The sequence below is a fragment of the Pithys albifrons genome, chromosome 27 (genome assembly GCF_047495875.1).
Source record: "Pithys albifrons albifrons isolate INPA30051 chromosome 27, PitAlb_v1, whole genome shotgun sequence".
Classification (NCBI taxonomy): Eukaryota; Metazoa; Chordata; class Aves; order Passeriformes; family Thamnophilidae; genus Pithys; species Pithys albifrons.
In genome coordinates this window covers 3,727,273-3,748,599 of record NC_092484.1, presented here as the reverse complement: position 1 = coordinate 3,748,599, position 21,327 = coordinate 3,727,273, and the positions used below count along the sequence as shown (strand labels likewise).

Here is a 21,327-nt window from a genome sequence, read left to right as displayed (position 1 = left end):
CCAATCCCCGTTCATTCCCGCTGCTATCCCGGTTCAATCCCGGTTCATTCCCGCTGCTATCCCGGTCCAATCCCGGCGCAGCGCTCGCCTCGCTGTCCCGTGTCGCCGGCAGGGGGCGCTGCTGTGCTCTCGGGCCCCTTCGGCTGTTTCCGGAGCGGCGCGCGGGGGCGGGGCCAGCGGGGGGCGGGGCCAGCAGGGGGCGGGGCCGGCGACTTCGGGCAGTTCCGTCGTCTCTCGTCTGTTTCCGAAACGAGTTCGGTGAGTTCCGTTATCTCTCGGCTATTTCCGGATCACTTCGGGCAATTCCGGCCTCTCTCGGCTGTTTCCGGGGCGTGTTCGGGGCTGTCCTCCCCCTCTCGGCTGTTTCCGAAGGGGGTTCGGTGAGTTCCGTCGTCTCTCGGCTGTTTCCGGGGCGGGTTCGGGCCGTGCCGGCGGCGCTCGGGCCTGTCCCGGTCTGTGCCGGGCCGAGGCGGCAGAGCCGCGCTGGAGCCGGGCGGCGGCGGATGGGGCCGGCGGAGAGGTGGGACAGGCCCGGCAGGGGGGGGATCGGGATCGGGGCCGGCAGCTGGGGGGGATCGGGGTCGGCAATGGTGGGATCGGGCCCGCATCAGGGGGATCAGGGCCGGCAGTGGGGGGGATCAGGGTCGGCAGCGATCGGGGCCGGCAGTGGGAGAATCGGGTCGGCCATGGGAGGGATCGGGATTGGCAGTGGATCGGGGCTGGCTTGGGAGAATCGAGTCAGCAGTGGGGGGGATCAGGGTCGGGGACGGCAATGGGGGGATCGGGATCGGCAGCGGGGGAGGATCGGGGCGGGCAGTGGGGAGATTGCGGAGACGGGGCCGCCATCTGGCCCAGGCCCGGGGCCCCGCCGGGACCCTCTCAGCGGGGTGGGCCCGGGCCGGAGCTGTGTCTGTGCTCCCCTCGGCGGTGTCCCCGGACACGCAGCGGGTGCCAGCGCGGGATGTCCCACTGCCAGAGCAGCAACACCCTCGGATTGGGGTCGGGACACCTCTGAGCCGGAGCCCTGTGTCCCGCCGTGGTGCCAGGGCTGTCCCTGTCCCATCCCTGTGCAGAGGCTGAGCCCTCTGATCTCCCCCGGTTGTTCCTGTCCCCACCTCTTGCAGGGGCTGTTCCCCTCTCTCCCCCCCCGATTCCCCCTGGGCTGTCCCTGTCCCATCTGTGTGTAGGGGCTGTGCCCCCCGATTCCACCGTGGGTGCTCCCTGTCCCCTCATTGTGCCAGTGGCTGTGCCCCCGATTCCCCCTGGGCTGTCCCTGTCCCATCTGTGTGTAGGGGCTGTGCCCCTCGATCCCACCGTGGGTGGTCCCTGTCCCATCCCTGTGCCATTGACTGCTCCCCAATCCCCCTGGGCTGTCCCTGTCCCCTCATTGTGCCAGTGGCTGTGCCCCCCCGATCCCCCTGGGCTGTCCCTGTCCCCTCATTGTGCCAGTGGCTGTGCCCCCCGATCCCCCTGGGCTGTCCCTTCCCTGTGCAGAGCTGTGCCCCCCGATCCCCCTGGGCTGTCCCTGTCCCCTCATTGTGCCAGTGACTGTGCCCCCTGATTCCCCGGAGCTGTCCCTGTCCCCTCCCTGTGCCAGGGCTCTGTCCCCCCTCCCTCAGGGCTGTCTCCATCCCAGCAGTGCCATCATGGGTTTCTGTGTGCCATCCCCCCGCAGTGGTGCCAGTTCAGGAATCCCACTCAGCAGGGTACAGCCCCCGTTTCTGGGGGTCCTGGGCACCCTTTTGGGATGGCAGAGCCATTGGGGTCCCAGTTCAGCTCCAGCAGACCCCAGGCTGGAGCTGGTGCCCAGGGATGTGCCAGAGCCCAGCCTCAGGGTGTCTGTGGCTTTGCTGTCCCTTGGCACAGTTGCCCCCAAAGCCTGGCTCTGCTTCCATCCCACTGCTTCCCAGGGAGGTTGGTCCCTGAATTTCTTCTCCTCCTGCGGGTGTTTCTCGGCCCCTTGAGGTGGAAGGTTCCCGTGGTCAACACACATCCCAGGCCAGGGGTGTGTGGTCAGTGGGAAGTAAAACCCGGGGTGAGACCTGTCCAGAGTGAGCTCTGCGAGGAGCTGGAGCTGCCCCAGCACTGCCTTTTGGTGGAGCCACGGCTGCCTCTCCTCCCATTAAAGCACAGCTTTGATTTCCCAAGCAGCCCTTGGAGCCACTGGGGAACTGGCCCTGTGACTTTTTTCTGTGAGAGCAGAGAATGGAGACAGCTGAGTAAATATAGCCTAAATCACTGCTTTCCTGGCCATTCCCCCCGCCCTGCAAAGGGCTGGTGTGTCCCCGAGGCTGGACTGGCCTCTGCTCTGCTCATCCACCATGTGGGAAAGTCCAGGGCATAGTTTGGCTCCTTTGGTGACTGCCTTTGACGTGGGCAGATCGTGCTTCCATCTGCCCCTGCGGTTTGTGGCGTGGATTTGTTCCTCCTCAACTTGGGTCACTGTCCCCAAACCCTCCGTTTTTAACTCGCTGCAAACAAGGGTTTAAGCACAGAGGAGAATCCTTTTCTGCTGGACAAAAGCTCGGGGTTTGGAAGGGAAAGCGTGGCTCGGCTGGAATGTGGCGAGGAGCAGAGTGGTTTGTGGAGCCAGTTTGGAGCCGAGTCAGCGCCGGGTGCCGGGGTGTGTTTACAATGAAAAAAAAAGAGTATTTATAATATCGAGGGCTCTTTTAATTCCTCTGGGAATCTCTGGAGCCACAGCTCGGAGCTGGAGTAGCCGAGTAATGGAAGATAAAAAGCAAACAGAGGAAGGGATGGTGGATTTCTCAAGTTGGAAGGTCTTGGTTCTCTCACCAATACCCAAATAGTGCTGGTCTGCTGATGTGGGTGCTTCTTACCTTCTTGGTTACTTCATGTGATTGCTGAGTTGTGCAGAGCTGCTAATAAATCATATAAATTCCAAATACCCTGGGGAATGTGATCTTAAGCAGATAAGTTAGCAAGAACAGTTGGATTTCTTTTTTTTTCTCATGTACTCAGGTTTTTTTTAGAACTGTAATTTTCGAGGGACGGAGCCAAAATACAGCTCCTGGGTTTATATATCCCTAAAGCCAGCTCCATGAATGCTCTGAAAATGGAATTAGTGTGTGCTGCCTGCTTGGGGGATGGTGTAAAGGCAGCCTGGAGTGAGGAGATGGGGCTGGTACAGGGCACTGGGTCCTTCTGGGATTGCTACTGGCATGTAAAAGTCTCTGGCTAAAGGAAAAGGTCTTGCAGGGAGGAAAAGGTTTCTGAGGTGGGTAGGAAAGAACAAGATTCAGCTGAAGCAAGAAAGTCCCATGTTAGAAGCCTCTGGACAGTATGAGAAGTCTTGGAGTAGGTGTGCAGATTGTCTGAGGTGCTTTCACCCTGTCCAGCCTTCGAGGAGGTCTCTGGGACCTCCAGTTGTCTCCCAAAGTGATAAAGGTATCACTCATCCCAAGGCAGGAATTTATTCAGCTCTTCAGATCCCTGCTGACCATGGCATTGACCTTGTCAGTGAAATGTTCCAGATATTCCTTCCCTTCTTTGGCTTTGGTGAATAAAGCAAAATACTTAATGCAACTCAAGTGTGAGCAGTAAATGCTCGGTGTGCCTGGCAAGGGGCAGCTTGTGGCCACGGGCAGGGCAGCTGCCTGGCAGCACGGGGGGCTGCTGTGATGTCTGTCCCAGTTATAGACCAGAGGTTGCCAAGCTCTTGCCTCCTCTGCCCTGGTGCTGCTCCGGGGTTTTGGTGCCGGTGGGCACAGCGTGACCCCCAGCAGTGCCAGCTTCTGCCACCCTGGCATGGGCTGAGCCCGGCAGAGCTGCCCTGGCTCTGTAAATCAGGAGGATGTGATGCAGCAGCAGATGTCGTGATAGCAGGCAATTCCCTTCCCACCCTCATTGCATTGTCCTATTTTCTCTTTTTATTAAAGTTTTTTCTTGTTGTCTGCAACATGCAGTTCAAAACCTGATTTGCTGTTTGTTTTTTTACTTGCTGAGGATCTGATGTAACTTGGAGAGGTTTGGGCTCTGTAGATTGTTGTAAGCATATTCTTCTAAATACTTTTGGGCTTTCTTTCCCCTTACTGGAGGGAAAGTAGTGCTCAGTCTCACTTCAAGTCAGGCTGCACTTTGAACTGCATTTGGAACTGGGTGAAAAAGCACAGGAACCACATTTAAAACGTTAAGATGCTTTTATTTATGTGCTGGGCACACACAAAAAGACTTGTAATGTGTTTTTTGTTTCAAACCGATGCATTAAACAAAGAAAGTATTGACAGCAGTTAATGAATCGAGGGATTGTTTCTGGGCGCTGAGATAGATTTACTAAAGGTATTTAGCTGTCTGATGCATGGGATTTTCAGAGCAGCCTTAAGCAAGTGCTCGCCAGCACAGACACATGAGGTTCTTCTCCGAGAGCCGAGCAAACCTGGAGCTGGGCCCAGCCAAAATCTTTTGGCAAGCTGCTCCCGCTCTCCCCTGCTCGAGGTGCGCTTCCAGCCGACAGGCTCGTGCGTGTCCCGGGCTCTGGCACTGCCTTCCCTGCAAAGAGCTGTTCCAGGGCTTTGGGAAGTGCGTGTTCCCTCCCCACAAAGGCACCCCGACTCGGGCAGCAGAGCTTTGCTGGACGTTGGCTGCAGCCTGGCCAAAGAAACCACTCGCTGGGTCTGTGGCAGGACAGAGGATAACCTGGCTGGGATGCTGCCGGCATTTGCCACGTGGATTTGGGTTTTCCGGGGGGCTCCTCACCCGTGTGCTCGAGCACTCGATGCCCACATGGGCTGAGTGCGGGTAAGGCAGGTGAGACTGCTCCAGGACCAGCCTGGCTTTAAGTTCGCTGGATTTTTCCATGTGCCCAGTGACCCGCTGGGCTTTGGAGAGCAGGGTGGCACAGAGCTGCTTCTGCCTTCCCACCCCAGGGCAGAAGGTTGTGGAAAAGGAGTCTGTTGGAAGAAGCTGCGGGACCTGCTCTTTGGAGACACTCAGTGCTCCCGAGTCATTCTCCTCTTCCCACCCCTCCACGCAGATCTGCTTTTAAAAGCTACTCAACAAGTTTGCCAGGGCTGAGCGTTTTGTCCTTCCAGCTTCCTCGGCTGTACCGGCTTGTCGGAGGCGCCTGGAGTCGGGGCTGGGAGCTGCGGGTGGGAGCTGGGGAGGTGCCTGCGGGGGAGCATCGACCCAGCTGGGTTTGGGCTCGGCTGCCTCTGGGTGCCTGCTGGGCTCTGTCCGCTCCGGGAGGAGTGGGAGCTGCCGGCGCCGTGCCCAGCAGGCAGCGGCCACTCAGGCCCTTGGCACCCAGATGGTGCCCCAGGGGCTGCAGCTCAGCTCTGGGGGACCTTGACAGGGGCAGCCAGTGAGCCTGGCCATAAATCTCTCTTTATTCTCTGGATTATGAAGTAATATTTTCCTGGCCGCGGCTCGGTTGGATGGGGGAAATGCAGGCTGTGCTGCGAGTTCCCTGCAGCTGAGTCCCAGCGTGGTGGGGGCTCTCACGGCGCCGTGCTGGGATGTGCTGCTTCCCCGTGGAACATGAGGGACCTCCCCAGGAGCTCTCCATGAGTCTTGCAGCCTGGTGCTGCTCCTGGAGCTCTGGAGAGGCTCTCCAGCAACCTGGATCAGGCTTAATCCTGTTCCCCACCCGCCTCCGGCCGCAAGTGCCTCACCTCGCCGCAGGCAGCGCCTGTTCATTCATGGCAAAGGCAGCCCGGCTGGGACTCTTGCCCGAGCTCAGGCAGGCGGTGCAGGCTCTGGCTGCTGCACAGGTTTCCCGTGCCATGGCCTTTTTGTGCCTTTTGTCCTTGTCAGGGGAAGGAGCCCTCAGCCTGGTGCTGGGCTGGAGAGCTGGCTGTGGAGAGATGGAGCTGCCTACTCTCAGGGGACTCACCGTGATCTTTAGACTTTGTGGTGGCACCTGCAGGGGTGGTGGCATGTGCAGGTGTGCTGGCACGTGCAGGGGTGGCATGGTGCACAGCAGGAAAGAAGGGTTTGTAGCTGATATGAACTGTAACGTTGCTGGCCCAGAAGGGTTATTTTGAAATCCTGCAGATCCCCACCGTTAGTGCCTCTCACAGGGTCCAACCAGCGGTCAGAGCAGCCTTGGCTTCGTGCCGTGCTTGGTTGTGCAGTGACCCCTCTGGGAAGGGTGTCCTGGCTCCCTCTGCCTCCTCCCCTCCCTCTGCCCGGGCTCCCGCAGCCCTCAGAAGAGCCTTCCTGCTCACTAATAGTTTTCAGATGAGACTCAAGAGTTTGAGCTGGGTTTGGTGGTTTCTGGGCCAAAACAGCCCAAGCCATGAGTAGGGCCTGCAGCGTTCCAGCAGGCCCAGGGTGTCTCTGGGAAGGCTTTTTCTCCCTGCCCCGGTGCCTCGTAGGTCCGGAATGCTGGGATTTGCCTGGGGGAGGTGGAAAACTGGCCTGTGCAGCCAGGAAGGGATGGGAAAAGAGGACGTGCCTGGCTGGTGGGAATGCCCCAGCTCGTACATCTCTTCAACAACATGTTATAACCCAGGTTTCTCCTTTTTGGTGGATTTCTGGGCAGGGCAGGCAGCATATTCAATTTCTCTCTGAATAGCTGAAAGGCAGTTAGGAGCTGCAAGCAGACTTGAAGGCTTCTAAAGATTATTTTAACTCCTTTCGCCTCCATCTCTGCAGAAAGAACCCGTGCCTGCACTTGATGCTGTTGCTGCTTTTGAAAAGTTCAAAAATTGACTTTTAGCTCAGAGCAAAGCTTTGAAGTGCTGCTCTGTGGGAATGGCAGCACATCTCAAAAGCCTTTCGCTGCAAGCTTGGTTAACCTACATTTGTGGGCAGCTCCCTTCAGAAGATGCCTTTGTGGGGGATTGCATGGGAGATATAAAGGTGAACTGTGAAATTTAATCGATTTAACAAGGAAAGGTTAAATCTGTTTGTTCTGCTCCTATTCAGGGCTTGCAGCTGGTGGGTGCAGGGTCACCCTTTTCTGTATGCGAAAGTTATCCTGCATAAAGGCTGTTTTGTCCCCCTTGTTGTCTCCTTGTTTGCATAAGTGCTTCGAGGAGGGTAAGCTGGAGAATCAGGAGTGAACCTCTTTAAGATGCAGAGCTGGTGCCTGGCTGTAGCAGAGAGGAGGTGGCATTCCTGCCTGCAGCCACTGGCTCCTCGCTTGCTTTTGGGAGTGGAAATCAGTATTAGCATGTCTTGGTTGGATTCAGGGTTCAGAATCAGCTGATAGGAGAGAAACGAGTCCTGCCTCTCAGGTGAACCCCTAGTTTGAATGCTGGTGTGTCAGGAGGGTGTGGGGTGCCTGGCTGTGCAGTGACAAGTCTTTTTCTCTTTGCAGGCACTGGGAAGGGGGACGTAGCACTCCAGACCATTCCAGGCTGGAAGCCTGCAGCGCTTTTTTTCCCCAGACTCCAGGAAACCTGCTGCTTTTTTGGTGAAACGGACCCTGATCTCGGGTTTCTTCGCTGCATGCCTGCTCACCCGTGCTGGATTATGTTTGTCTCCTTCTCCCTTTGCTCCATAATTTGGTTGAATCGTGGTTTCAAGCTCAGGAAAAGGGGCTGCACCTAAGCGTGCCGTGACCAGGCTCCGGGGGTGCTGGTTCACGCAGAGACAGTTCAGAGTGCTGATGGGGGAGAGCTGCCTCTGAGGTCCCTCCTCCCCTTCCTGGAACGTGATTCCTCACCGTTCAGAGCCCTTCTCCCCACCCCGACCCCGGCAGAGAGGATGGGCAGCACCGACGGCTTCCAGTACCGCGCGCTCTACCCCTACCGCAAGGAGCGCGAGGAGGACATTGACCTGCTGCCTGGGGACATCCTGGTCGTGAGCAAGGGGGCCCTGCAGTCCTTGGGCTTCAAGGACGGGGATGAGCAGACCCCCAACCAGATCGGGTGGATCCTGGGCGTCAACGAGCGCACCAAGCAGAAGGGGGACTTTCCTGGCACTTACGTGGAGTACGTGGGGCCGGTGAAGATCTCGGTCCCCTCTCACCGGCCCCGAGTGCAGAGACCCCTGCCCGCCACACCAGGGGCCAGCGGCGGCCGGCTGCCCGAGGCTCTGGAGCAAGGTAAGCCCTGCTCTGTGCTGTGTTTCTCCAGGACACCTCCACTCCTGGTGTGTGATAGCTGAGAGTGTGTGAGTGGCTGTGCAGGCAGTGGTGAAGCCCTTGGCTCCAGCTCCTGGTGTGTGATAGCTGAGAGTGTGTGAGTGGCTGTGCAGGACAGTGGTGAAGCCCTTGGCTCCAGCTCCTGGTGTGCGATAGCTGAGAGTGTGTGAGTGGCTGTGCAGGACAGTGGTGAAGCCCTTGGCTCCAGCTCCTGGTGTGCGATAGCTGAGAGTGTGTGAGTGGCTGTGCAGGACAGTGGTGAAGCCCTTGGCTCCACAGCGCTGAGTTGCCCCACCTGCAGCTGCACAGCGGAGTTGCTTGGGGGCTGTGGGCTCAGACTCAGTCCCAGCCCAGAGTAAAGCATGTTGTTCCTCCTCAGACTGCTCAGCAGAGCTTCTTGGAGCAAGCCTTGTCCTGCTTGTATCTCTCTGAGATCCTTCTCCCTCTCTGTCCTGCAGTGGGCCAGGATCCCTGTGGCCCTTGGTCCCTGCTCCGCTGAGTTGTGCCCTGCTCCCTCCCTTCAGGATAAGTCCTGACCTCTCCCAGCCATCAGCTCCCCGCCTCTGCAGTGCCTGGGGCAGTGCTCCCTGCCAAGAGCTGCTCAGCCCTGCTGAGAGACACAATTACTTGCCTCTGGGCAAGAGGAGAAAAGTCAGGGTCTAAAAGAGCACTTCTGAGAACTGGAGCTAATTGCTTGTCTGCCTGGCAGCCAGCCCTCCCCGCGGGTCGCAGGGCCCTCTCTGGGGCTGGGCAGCCACCCTGGGGCTGGGCATGGGCTGTCCTGCACCTGCAGCTGCCTCCCAGCTGGCACTGGGTTTGGCACAGATCTAGTCCAGGAGAGCCAACGTGCCTCAGCCCTCCCTGTGGAGCTGTGGCAGCTGCCTGCTCTTTGCCTGTGTTTTTTCCTTTCCAGGCACATAAACCCTGTGGCAGGGGCTCAGCAGCCCCCAGGTTGCCCCCATCTGCTCTACCCTCATGACACCCCACCTGGATTACTTTATCCAGGTCTGGGATCCTCAGCACAAATAAGCTGTGGACCTGTTGGAGTGAGTCCAGAGGGGGGCATGAAAATGCTCCGAGGGCTGGAGCACCTCTGCTATGAAGGCAGGCTGGGAGAGCCGGGGGTGTTCAGCCTGGAGAACAGAAGGCTCCAGAGAAACCTTATTGTGGCCTTCAGTAGTTCAAGGGAGCTTATAAAAAAATGAGATTTCTTATACAGGCAGATAGTGATAGGACAAGGGGGGAATTTTAAATTATGAGAGATGAGATTTAGATTAGAAGTTAGTAAGAAATTCCTCCCTGTGAGGGTGGGCAGGCCCTGGCACAGGTTGCCCAGAGAAGCTGTGGCTGCCCCATCCCTGGGAGTGTCCAAGGCCAGGCTGGATGGGGCTTGGAGCAAGCTGGGCTGGTGGAAGGTGTCCCTGCCCATGGCAGGGGTGGAGTGAGATGGGCTTTCAGGTCCCTTCCAAGTGAGGAGTGACAGCCACACTTTACCTTCTCATGCCTTGCAGAAGACCTCGTGCTGGTGCACACAGGAGGACTAGGGGCAACAGCAGGAGCTGGCGGGTGTCAGAGCATGTTCCCAGCTGGCAGTCCTGTGTCCCCCTGTCCCTCTCTGCCTGGCAGCTATAGCTGTCCCATCACATGCTTTGAGCTGTGTGAAACACGTCTGGGGGCTCACAAAGCCAGGCTGGTGGGGCTGGTGCATCTCCCTGCAGCTGCCTCCCTTGCTCCTGCTGCGGGAGCCAGAGGGGCGGCCCCAGGAAACATCTCCGGAGGGTGGGAATGCGGCCGGGCCCTGCGTGCGTTTGGGTTGGCAGCGAGAGCTGCTGACCTGAGTCATCCCTCTCACAACCTGCCTTTCCAAGAAAGCAGCTCCTCCTGGGAGCCTGGGACAGGCTCTGTGCTGGATGTGCCGGCCTTGCCTGTGTCCAGCCCTGCACTCCCTCAGGGGCTGTATTTCTGACATTGTCGGCTCTCTCCTCCTCTTCTCAGGGAGGGCTTAGGGAGGTGTGTCTGGGTGGTCAAAGCTGCTGGTGGGATCTCTGGGATATGGAACAAGATCTATTCCAAAGCTCCTGACACATAGAAAAGCAGTTGGAAAAGAAACCAAAAGGCAGTCTGTCTTGTGTCCCACCTGGAGATGGAGGGTGGGGTACCAGGATACATGGTGGGGGTGTCAGCCCCTGTCCCAGTCCCCTGTGGATGCATCCCCATAGCCAACATTCTCCCTGGGCACAGCCAGGGCCTGCAGGGTGGAGGTTCACACACCCAGGACCATTTTACACTCAGCCTGTGCTTTCAATCCCCATATGGGTCATTCACTGAAGAGCTGGACTCGCTGATCCTTGTGAGTCCCTTCCAGCTCCGAATACTCTGCAATTCTGTGTTTCTGCACTCAGTGTTCTGCTGGGGAGACACATTTTTGCAACGGAGAAACTGTATTTGAGCCAAGCCTGTGTTCCTTCTCCACAGGCTGCACTTTGGGAGGTGCAGATCTGGCTGCTGGCTGCCCCACGAAGCTCCTGCTGTGCTTCCCGGGTCCTGCCACGGCTGGCCGGGCTTGCTCAGCCCCGCGGTGTCACCCGTGGGGCAGGGCCAGCACCACGCTGTGTCACACAGCCCCAGGAGCAGGGCTGGCCCTGCCCAACAGTGAGACAGACCTGGCACGTTGTGCCAGTGGATTTACGAGCTGCCGGTGTTTGCCTTCCGTGGAGAACACGGGCGGAAAATGCGGCTCGGAGATATTTCCGCAGCTGCCCGGGCCGTGCTGGGAGCTGTGAGCAGCCTTGTTCGCGGCGGCCCAGCCCCGAGGCCCGGCAGGCTCAGGAGTCGCTGCTGGCTCCTGCACAGCCTGCCTGGTAAAAAAAAAAGACAAGCTGCTGCCTGCTGAAGCAGCACATTCCCGGCCGGGCCACGTGGGCAGCGCCAGTATTTACTCTCCCTTCAGCCCTTCCCAAGGGTCAGGCAGGGAGCTGCCAGCCTGGCAGCTCGCCTGAAGCTTCCCCACCCCGACCAACACCACGCTGGGCCCCTTTTGTGTGCCCAGGGCCTCGCTCTGGTAGGGATTGCCCCCTGCACCCTCCAGCAGCACAGGTCCTTGCAGAGCTGCTGGGTGCCTGCTCCATGTGCTTCCCTTTGCATGGGTGCTCCATCTCCCCACGAGGCCAAGGGGGCAGGAGGCTCAGCCGGGTGTGGAGTCTCAGCTTGCTGTGCCTCGTGGTGAGACCACACCAGGCGAGTCCGGGTCAGATCCATGACAACCGAGCTGTTTCACAACAGGGAGCAGCCTTCTGGCTCTGCCTCTGCAAAGTGGAGTGTGCTGGGTGTCCTCACCCACCATGAGCTGCCCTAGGTCTGCCCAGGGTTGTGGTGCAGCCCGGAGGAGCCTCCTGCACCGGCTGGTGCTCAGCTGGAAGCAGGATGGAGCCTGGCACTGCTCATCCTTCAGCAAACCTCCTGCTGGCAGCTGCCTGGCCAGGCCTGTGTGCTCCTGCCCCGGCATGCCCAGGGGAAGAGGTGCCTGGAGCCAGAACCTCAAGATCTGCTGGAAGTGGTAGTGAAATACCACCCACCCCAGGGCTGTGGGTCCCCCAGGAATGGAGGGGACCCTGGTCCCATGCTGTGGGCTGTCTGTACCCTGTAGCAGCTTGCAGGAGGCTGTGGGCTCATGGGGAGGGGGAGGCACAGGGCAGGTTTCCATGTAAAACGAGCAATCAAGGGCAGGAATTTGCTGACATGGCGTTCTGTCTGAATTGCTGGATTAATCACAGCTCACCACAGCGAGCGAGTTCCCTGGCCCTGCATCCCTGCCAGCCCTGCACAGCCCCTGTGCTGGGCAGGAACCCAGCCCAGCCTGAGCTCCAGGAGCCCTGGTAACCCCTGCACTGCCTGCCCAGGGGCTGGGGGTCCCCAGGCAGATGGGCTCTGTCTCCAGGCCTCTGTAGGGAGCAGTGGGATCTCCTGTGCACACCTAGTTGGGGGTTGGTGCAAGGCTGGGCTCAGCAAGTGCCATGCTGGTTTCTGGGCCAGCTCACAGGTTGCTCACAGCCTTTGTGCTGTGTTTGCCTGGGCCATGGCTTTCCTTGCTCCGGCTGACAGCTGTGTTGGTTGTGCCTTGCTCTGCTCTCTGCTGGTGGCTGAGCTGGCACCGAGCCATTCTCTCCCTCCCTCTCCCACAGGGTCTCCTCTCCTGGATTTGCAGGAGCAGTTCAGCCCTCCTGACATTGCTCCACCACTCCTGGTGAAGCTGGTGGAAGCTATTGAGAAGAAAGGTAAGGGGGAACGCTGAGTACTGGGGAGGCTGATAGATCCCAAAATCCTGCCGTGAGGGCAGAGGGGGAGACTGAGCTCTGTGGGACACACAGGGCACAGCTGCCCTCATGCTTGTCCCTGGATTGAGCCACTGTTCCCCAGAGCAGGGCTTAACCCCACTGTGCCATCCTGCACAGAGGCCTGGGGTGAGGCTGCTGGGTCTGAGCACCTACACACCCTGCATGGGTGCTGGGGTTTGGGAAGTGCTTCCAGCCTGGATCTGTGCTGTGGCAGAGAAAGGGGGCCACTGAACCAGGTGTCCTGGGGGTCAAGGGGGCTGCAGCAGCATCTGCAGGAGGGTGGCTTGGACACGCTCCAGGCCTGGTTGGCTGTGCCACAGCCACTGCCCGGCTGGTGCTGGGAGCTGACAGCAGTGTCCCCCTTCCAGGGTTAGACAGCGAGATGTTGTACAGGACATCTGGCTCCGAACTGAGGCAAGCGCTGAGAACCGGTAAGAACCAGCTCTGCGCGGTGGAGGCGAATCGGCTCAGATGGAGGAGATTAGTGGATGTGACAGCGCCAGCAGTAATGCAATCCAGGCCAGGCTCGCCTGTCCCCGGCCGTTCTGACTCCCAGCACGCTGCCTGTGGGGCTGGGCTGTCCGCGTCCCAGCACGTCCCTGCCTGGAGTGGAAGGGATGGGACAGGGGGGATTCCTGACACTGTCCCTGGGCAGGAACAAAGGGATGTGGTGCCGGCTCGGAGACTCACAGGCAAACAAGTGAATCTCTGTGCTTGTCTCCTGCTCCCTCTTTGGGGTGTTTTGCTCTCAGGGTGCTCTGCTGACGGGCTGGCAGAGGCTTCTCTGGCTCTGTCACATCACTAATAACCAGGGGAGGATCTTTCATAGCTTAGTGGCTGGGCTGTGGCTCCGTGGTGCCAGAGCTGATGTCTCTGCTAGGGAGCCTTCAGAGCTCTCTGCCTCTTGGCTTGGGCCTCATCCGGCCCCACGCTGGCCTGTCCCCTTCCACAGACGTTACTGCAAACCCCAACCATGCAGTGCTGTCGGCCCTGGCTGTGCTGCTCTTGGGACAGGCTTTATGTGCTTCCCGAAATCCTGTGCCCTGCGTCAGAGGGAGATGTTTTCCCTGTTGAGTTCAGTGTGTACCTGCTCAGTCTGTGCTTGGCTCTGCCAGCAGTGGGGAGCAAAACTCTCACCCCAAGCCTTGCATGCCCAGGATTCTTGTGGCAAGATTCCTGTGTGGGCACCCAAAATGACCTCTGCCCTTTCCCAAGGGGAACTGCTGGGGTTCCCAGAGCCAGCTTATTTCTGGGGTGTATGGGGAACTTCAAGGAATCCTCTGTCACATGGGTTGCCCGAGGGCTGCCTGAGCTCCCTCGTGGTGCCGTGTCCCATGATAGCTGGCTGGGAGGTGTGGGATGGTCTCTGGGATGGGTGCTGGGAGCACTGGAGGTGCTGGCTGGGTGCCCAGTGCTGTGCCCACCACCCATGGGATATGTGTGCCCTGGCAGATTGGACCCTAGGCGACCTGGAGCCCTTGGATGTGCACTCCCTGGGCGAGGCACTGCGGGGTTACCTGCAGGACCTGCCCTCCCCTGTGGTGCCAGTGTCTGTGCACGGAGACATCCTTCGCATTCTGCAGGGTAAGGGCCTCCCCTGGCTGCCCTGGGAATGGGATGGATGCATTGGGGGTATTAAAATAAGCCCTGTCCCTATGGGGCCTGGCACATGGCCCCGTTGCTGACAGCGCTCCCACGCTGTGACGCAGCAGAGCACAGAGAGCGGTGCCGGCTGTCCCAGCTCTTCCATCGTGTCTTGTTCTCTCCCCAGAGATCCCCCAGCCAGAGAATTGCCGGAAGCAGCTGCTGCTGGCCCTGGAGTCGCCTGCGGTGCCGCTCCAGAACACGCTCACCCTGCAGTTCCTGCTCCGGCATCTGGGGAAGGTATTGCAGCAGGCCGAGAGCAACAGCCTCCACCCTCGGGCCCTGGCAGAGCTCTTCGGCCCCCTGCTCCTGCGGCTGCCTGGCGCCAGGTACGGAGGCTTTGGGTTCCGGCAGTGTTCCGAGCACCGGCCGCTGTGCCCCCTGGGACGGGGAGTCCAGCCTGGAACAGCAGCTCTGCCTGCAGCCCCTGCCCAAGGGATTAAACTGCTGGCAGCACACAGGGGTGGGATTCAAAGCCAGGACAGAGCCCTTGCTTCTGTGCCAGCCTGGGGTCTGGCAGCTGGGGTGAACCAGCTGACCCTGGCTGCCCCTTTGCCCAGGGCTTATGGGAGCAGTGCCATGTTCTCCCTCTCAGTTGGGTTTTCTTAACTGGCCTTCTGTCTCCCTGCAGCCCAGAGCTGAGCCCTGACTTCTCCGTGATGTTTCTGGAGACACTGCTGCAGACGAAGGAGCTGGAGCCGGAACAGTTGCCTCCAGGTACTGAGATGTCCCTTCCCTACCAGGGCTGGAGGTGCTGGTGTTTGTGCCCCGGGGGTGTGGAGTCTCTGCCCTCACGAGTGGGTTGCTGAGGGCGTTTTGGTGGCCCAGCTGTGCCTGCAGGCTGGCTCAAGGTGTAGATGTGCCTGGAGTAGCTCTTGGTAGCATGGTGGCCAAGGGGGCTTCCAGGGCTAGTCACTGAAGGGAGAGGGACTCAGTGTTCCTGTGGGGAGCTGGGATTTGGGCTCTGCCAGCGTCAACACTCCTTCTCTTACAGCCTTGCCTCCCAAACCACCAAAGCCAAAGCCCAGCGCAGCCAGCCTGGCCAACGGGAACAGCGCGCCCTTGCAGGATGCCGAGTGGTACTGGGGGGACATTTCTCGGTAAGGGGGTGACTGGCAGCTCATGCCCGGGGTGCCCTGTGCATCAAGGTGTTTAGGGGAGCTTTGGGGTCACCTCACAGACTGTGACAATCCTGTTCCTTGCAGGGAGGAGGTGAACGAGAAGCTGCGGGACACGCCGGATGGGACCTTCTTGGTGCGTGATGCCTCCAGCAAGATCCAGGGGGAATACACACTCACGCTCAGGTAGGGCACTGGGATCCACTGGGAGCCTCTGCCACTCTGGGGTGCAGCTGTGGGTGTGTGTCCCTGTGCTTTCAGCTGCCAGGATGCCCAGAGCTCCAGCTGGTGTAGGGTGCTGAGGTAGTGATGAATGCCCTCCTCTCCCCTCCCCACTACAGGAAGGGAGGCAATAACAAGCTGATCAAGATCTTCCACCGGGAAGGGAAGTATGGCTTCTCGGAGCCCCTGACTTTCGGCTCCGTGGTGGAGCTCATCACCCACTACCGGCATGAGTCGCTCGCCCAGTACAATGCCAAGCTGGACACCAGGCTGCTCTACCCCATCTCCAAATACCAGCAGGTGAGCCCTATGCCTCAGGGGCACTGCTGGCAGGCACAGCCTGAACCAGTGGCATTTGCTCCTCCATCCCTGCTGCTCTGGGAGATGACTGTCCCACCCCTTTCGCCCTGCTGGGACATTGCATTGTGGGGTGACAGATGTGCAGGGCTGGTGGGGTTTCATGGGACCAGCTGGAGCAGGTCCTGAATGAGGCTGTGCCTATGGCAGGACCAGCTGGTAAAGGAGGACAGCGTGGAAGCCGTCGGGGAGCAGCTGAAGGTCTATCACCAGCAGTACCAGGACAAGAGCTGGGAGTATGACCTGCTGTATGAGGAGTACACACGCACCTCCCAGGTACCTGAGAACTGCCTCCCCCCTGGGCTGCCCTGACATCCCCAAGGCTGCCCTGACATCTCCTGAGCACTGAAAGCTGCCCTGCTGTGCACAGGGGAGGGCAGAGATTGCACTCCCCAAAGGTTGGGTTTGAAAAGGGGGATATTTTTTGGCTGCAGCAAGTTCAGTGATACTTTGAGGAGGGGAAAAGAGAGGGTGTAAATGCACAGAAACCTTCCTCATCTCTCCCTTGCCTTCTCCCCAGGAGCTGCAGATGAAGAGGACGGCAATCGAGGCTTTCAACGAGACGATCAAGATCTTTGAGGAGCAGTGTCAGACACAGGAGAAGTGCAGCAAGGAGTACATTGATCGCTACCGGAGGGATGGCAATGAGAAGGAGGTGCAACGGTGAGGGATGGGGGTGATGGTGGCCTGCCCTGCCTGGGGAGGGGCTCCAGGGACTGGAAGGATCCTCCTGGCCCAGCATGGAGCCGAGGCACGTGCAGTCCTTGTCTCAGCAGCGTGCTGTGGGCTGGAGCTGGCAGGGAGCCTCCTCTGCCTCCCCCACTGTGGCTCACAGCCCAAACCCCCCTCTCTTCCTCCCAGGATCCTCATGAACTCGGAGAAGCTCAAGTCTCGCATCACAGAGATCCATGACAGCAAGATGAAGCTGGAGCAGGACCTGAAGAAACAAGCCTCGGAGAACCGGGAGATCGACAAGCGCATGAACAGCCTCAAGCCAGACCTCATGCAGCTGCGCAAACTGCGGGACCAGTACCTGGTGTACGTAGTGCCCCTGCAGCCCGGCCCGGGAGCCATCCAGCTGGCTCCTCGAGGGCTTTGGGGCTCGTTCGACCGGTGGGAGCCTGTTTGGTGCAGGAAGGAGCTCTGCAGCACGGCCGCGGGGCTCGGCCGGCCCTGAGAGGGGCGGCTGCTGCCCTCTGGTGATGGCCTCAGCCTGTGCTGAGCTCTGCCTCTCCTGAGCTCTGCTTCTCCTGAGCTCTTCCTCTCCTCCCACAGGTGGCTCACACAGAAGGGTGCCCGGCAGAAGAAGATCAACGAGTGGCTGGGAATCAAGAATGAGACAGAGGAGTGAGTGTCCCTGTCCCTGCTCCTTGTGTGGGAGCTGAGAATGTCTTTCCTCCCTGCTGGAAGGGGTGATGGCAGCGAGCAGGGTGGGGGAGATGGGGGTGCCCAGCCTGAGGCAGTCTGACGCTGCCTGTGCTCCATTGCAGCCAGTACTCTATGATGGATGACGAGGAGGAGCTGCCCCACCACGAGGAGCGAACGTGGTACGTGGGGAAGATCAACCGCGTGCAGGCAGAGGAGATGCTGTGTGGCAAGAGGGACGGCACCTTCCTGATCCGCGAGAGCAGCCAGAAGGGATGCTATGCCTGCTCCGTGGTGTGAGTATCCCGCTGCAGATGTGGGGTGTGGGATGTGGGATGTGGGATATGGGATGTGGGATGGGGCTGACATGGGTGGTCTTCCCACATGGCTCTGCCTGGCCCCCTGCCAGATGCTGGAGGCGTAAGCAGGGCTTTCCCAAAGTCTCCCATCTGCCTTGGCTCCTCCTGCCAGTGCCAGGTGTATCCCTGGGATGCTTTGGTGGCCCCTGCTCATGCTCTGCTGTCCCTGCCCTATAGGGGGAGCCCCTTATACAGAGCTGGGCTGTGGACTGATGGTCAGAAGAGCTCAGGCACAGCAGTCATCAGAAGGCCTGATCAGAAGGCTCATAACTTAGGGAGTTTATTCAAGATAGATTAACAGACAGTTCTTATAGCTCACAGCAGAAGTAGATGGTTCCTATTAGTTCCTATTACATCACCTCACATCCGAGTAGATCTAGATCTGACTGACTCTCACGCAGTAATAACCACACCTTTTATGCATTCTCACATCCAACATGCTATCACATAATTGGTTAACCAGTTCACCTTGCATACACCACAGCCTCTCATTGGTCTCTTAGCCACCACACATACTCCAGGTAGCTCTGTTCTCTCTAAGGTAGAACTCCAAACAGCTTTCCTTAAGGGATGCACTTACACTCACCCCTACACTGCCCCACTGCTGACCTGGGCTCCCTTGTCTCCCTGGCAGGGTGGATGGTGACACCAAGCACTGCGTGATCTACAAGACAGCGACGGGCTATGGGTTTGCTGAACCCTACAACCTCTATGCCTCCCTCAAGGACCTGGTCTTGCACTACAAGCACACGTCCCTGGTGCAGCACAATGACTCCCTGAATGTCACGCTGGCTCACCCGGTCCTTTCCCAGCCACCAGCCAGATGAGCAGCCCATGCACAACACAACAGCTGCCTTCAGCTTCTCCCCAGGGCGCTGCTTTCTGGCTCTGGACTCTTGCACCCTGTATAGTTGAGTCTCTGTGCTCCTGCTCCTTGAGAGCCTCTGAGATGTCTGTGACCGTTCCTGATGTCCCTCTTGGTCAGTAGCTGAAACTCGTGTTGGCTGATGGGACAGAAAGGCTGGGCTGTTGATTCCCAGCAGGCTCCAGCCTCTAGGAGGTGGGATCCAGTTGTGTTTGAATTGCTGGGGGCAAGCACAGCCCCCTCCCCTTCCCCAATAAGCAGGTCAGATCCCCTTCTTGCAGGTCACCCCGCTACGCATCACTGTAGAGCTTGGTTCTGACTCCTCGGAGCGCTCCGGCTGTGCCCGAGGGGCTCCCTGCCTGGATGCTGGAGGAGGCGGAGGAAGAGGCTCCATTGAGTGTGTGCATCCTTCCCTCTCGCTTCCCTCGGGGGTCTTGCAGGCTGTGATGGTGTTTGGTACGAGGGGTGCTGCTCTTTGCATGCAGAGACTCATTTAGGAAGGAGAAACCTCATCCTCCATGAGGCTCCCCGGCCAAGGTCTCCCACCTCACCATCATTCCCTAGTGTCATAACCACCTCTGGAGTGTTGCTGCCTGGGCAGGGAGGATCCAGTTAGTGATGAATCTCTCCCTGTAGTTGTGCCAGCGAAGCTGTGAAACCCGTGTTGGTACTGTGTTTCTCCTGGCAGGATCTGTGGGATGCACAGCTCGTTGTTCCTGGCCGGCTTCGGTGCCTCTGCACACATAACCCATTCAAGCTGACTGTAGCTCTGTAAATATGGTTCTCTTTGTGAGTGGCTGCTTCCCTGGTGCTGGTGTTTGCTGAGCCCCCAGTGCCACCCCCAGCGTGGGCAGCAGCTGCCAGGCTGCCTCAGACCCTGCAGCTGCAGCAGGAGAGGGCTGGAGTCTGACACACACTACGAGCCCTACACAGAATGAAGGACCTCTCTGCTGCAGAGGGACAGATCTGCTGGGCCCAGGACTTGCTGAAATGTATCTGCATGATGGTGAACTATGTATGCAAAGCACTTAGAATCGTGGGTACTGTATAGGGTCTGGGCCAGGGTTTGTGTCCGAGCTCAGAGGGCCCTAGGGCAGCCCAGGTGGCTCTGGAAGAGCTTTAAAAGCTGAGCTGAGAGTTGAGGCCATGGTGGCATTTGGTTCCCTGGGTTATCTCGGCTGCCTGGCTTGAGGAAAGCGTTCTCGGTCCTCGTGATTTGCGGGAGAGGCTTGTTCCCTTTTTGGGGGCCGAGTCCTGGGGACAGGCTTGTGGTTGCCACAGGCTTTGCCACTTCTGTTTCCCGTTGCAGCTTGGGCTCTGCTGGCTCCACAGGGTGCTGTGTGCCCGTGCAGTGCCTGCATCCTGTCCTTGATGTGCCATCTGCATTGGGGACCACGCTGTCCCTCCTTCCCTGGCCAGCTCTGCTGCTCTCCTTGCTCTGGTCTGGTCCCCAGATCCTTTTGGAGCTGGGATTGCTGGCACAAATGCCCCATTCCCATTGCTTGTGGCAGCTCTCCTGTGCTTGACTGTACAGTTCCTGTTCCCTGCTCTGCATGTCCTCTCTGGGCCTTGGTTTTTGGGGCTGGTTTGTTGGTGTTTGGCACTCTGGTGCAGAGGAGCTGCAGGTGCTGTGGTTGACTTTGGGGATCACTTGGGGAAAAGCTGCCAGGGATAATTAAGGGAATTCTTTGGGCTTGGGCACATGAGAAATAGGCACCTCCTTAAAGTCCTCTCCAGAGGCCTCCTGGGGTCTGTGGAGTGGCTGGGTGGGCTGCACCAACACTCCAAAGGTCTGTCAGTCTCCCACTCCAGTCGCCATGGCACATTTTCAGCCAGGGGCCTCTGTGCTGGTCCTGTTCTTGTCCCTGCACATCCAGAATGTCCCTGTGCCACAGGACAGGCTGCAGGTGGATGGGATCCTCAGCCTCTCATCCCATGGGCTCCACATTGCCCCACCACCCCCCAACATGAGCTCAGGGCCTGTCCTGCCAGGGAGGGTTGCTCCCAGCTCATGCCAGGACCTGCTGAGCATCTGGAAGAGTCTCAGCTTGAAGCTGTCACCTATCAACTCTTTGCTTGGTGCTCACTCGGCTCTGCTGCCCAGGGAAATTCCAGCTTCTCGTTTATCTTGTTTTTCTATCCTTTGGGCTGAATTTTTGCAAGTGTCCCCGTGCTGTCCCTTCCTGCAGCGTCTTCCTCCCCAGGAACAAGGTGGGGTCACGGTCACCCCTCTGCACCTTCCAGCACTGCCATTCCTGCCCGCTGGTGGCACGTCCCGTGTACGACAAGGAGGAAGATGCCCTTCCCCAGGGCTGCCTTTCCCTGACGGTGCTTCGCTCGGCTCCCTGAAACGCAGCTTTCCCCCGCCCTGCCCGGGGTGGCACAGCCCAGCCCCGAGCTCCTGCAGCGCTGCTCCCCCAGCATAAGCTCCGCGTGATTTGTCCTTTGCTACTTTTGCTCGTTCTGAACCCGCTGGCGCCGCGTTTCGAGGCGCTGGGCTGTGCTTTGCTGCTTGTGACTCCGCACGTCCCGCACCCGACCGCGCATCCCCATCCCGTGGGTGCAGCGGGGCTGTTCCTGCTCTTGGGGACAGCCTGGGGCTTGTCCCCCCGTGTCCCTTCCTGGGGGGCTTCGCGACCCCTCGTGTAACCCCCCTAAGGGCCGTGCTGTCAGTGGAGGTTTTGTGCTCGGAGAGGACGTGGCGGCTGCGTGAGGTTTTAGTTTCTTAGGCATATGCAATAATGAATAACCTGCCCCCCGAGCTGTCGTTACCAGCAGTAGTGCTCTCTGCTCTTTCTGTTGATGTTTACTAATGTAAACCCAGTATTTGTTACTGTAAGAGGATTTTTTTTTGTACGGTACTTCGAAAAAACCCACAAAAACAACCAAAAAAGCGAGACAAAAAAAGGAAAGAAAATAATAAACAGAGTTAATGAAGCGGCTGTTGGATTGCTTGGGGAGGATGTTACGTGCGGCCGCGGGGGCGGGAGGGCGGCAGGGCTGGGCTCCAGTT

At 58.8% G+C, this 21,327-nt stretch overlaps 1 protein-coding gene across 5 annotated transcripts; it reads left to right on the top strand.

Annotated features, from left to right (window-relative positions):
- Positions 1-358: 358 nt before the first annotated feature.
- Positions 359-21,245, top strand: PIK3R2 (phosphoinositide-3-kinase regulatory subunit 2). Of its 5 annotated transcripts, none has more exons than XM_071577973.1 (16): positions 359-380; positions 7,283-8,011; positions 12,232-12,324; positions 12,753-12,815; positions 13,837-13,968; positions 14,156-14,357; positions 14,660-14,745; positions 15,023-15,128; positions 15,234-15,332; positions 15,488-15,668; positions 15,876-16,001; positions 16,246-16,388; positions 16,587-16,763; positions 17,001-17,072; positions 17,216-17,386; positions 18,084-21,245. In XM_071577973.1, exons 2-16 carry the CDS (start codon positions 7,672-7,674, stop codon positions 18,274-18,276), a joined length of 2,184 nt encoding a protein of 727 aa, XP_071434074.1. In that variant the 5' UTR covers positions 359-380; positions 7,283-7,671; the 3' UTR covers positions 18,277-21,245. The 5 variants fall into 5 exon arrangements, with proteins under 5 accessions (XP_071434074.1, XP_071434069.1, XP_071434071.1 ...); XM_071577968.1 differs by lacking the exon at positions 359-380 and adding an exon at positions 410-520; XM_071577970.1 differs by lacking the exon at positions 359-380 and adding an exon at positions 4,532-4,767.
- The last annotated feature ends 82 nt before the right edge of the window (positions 21,246-21,327 follow it).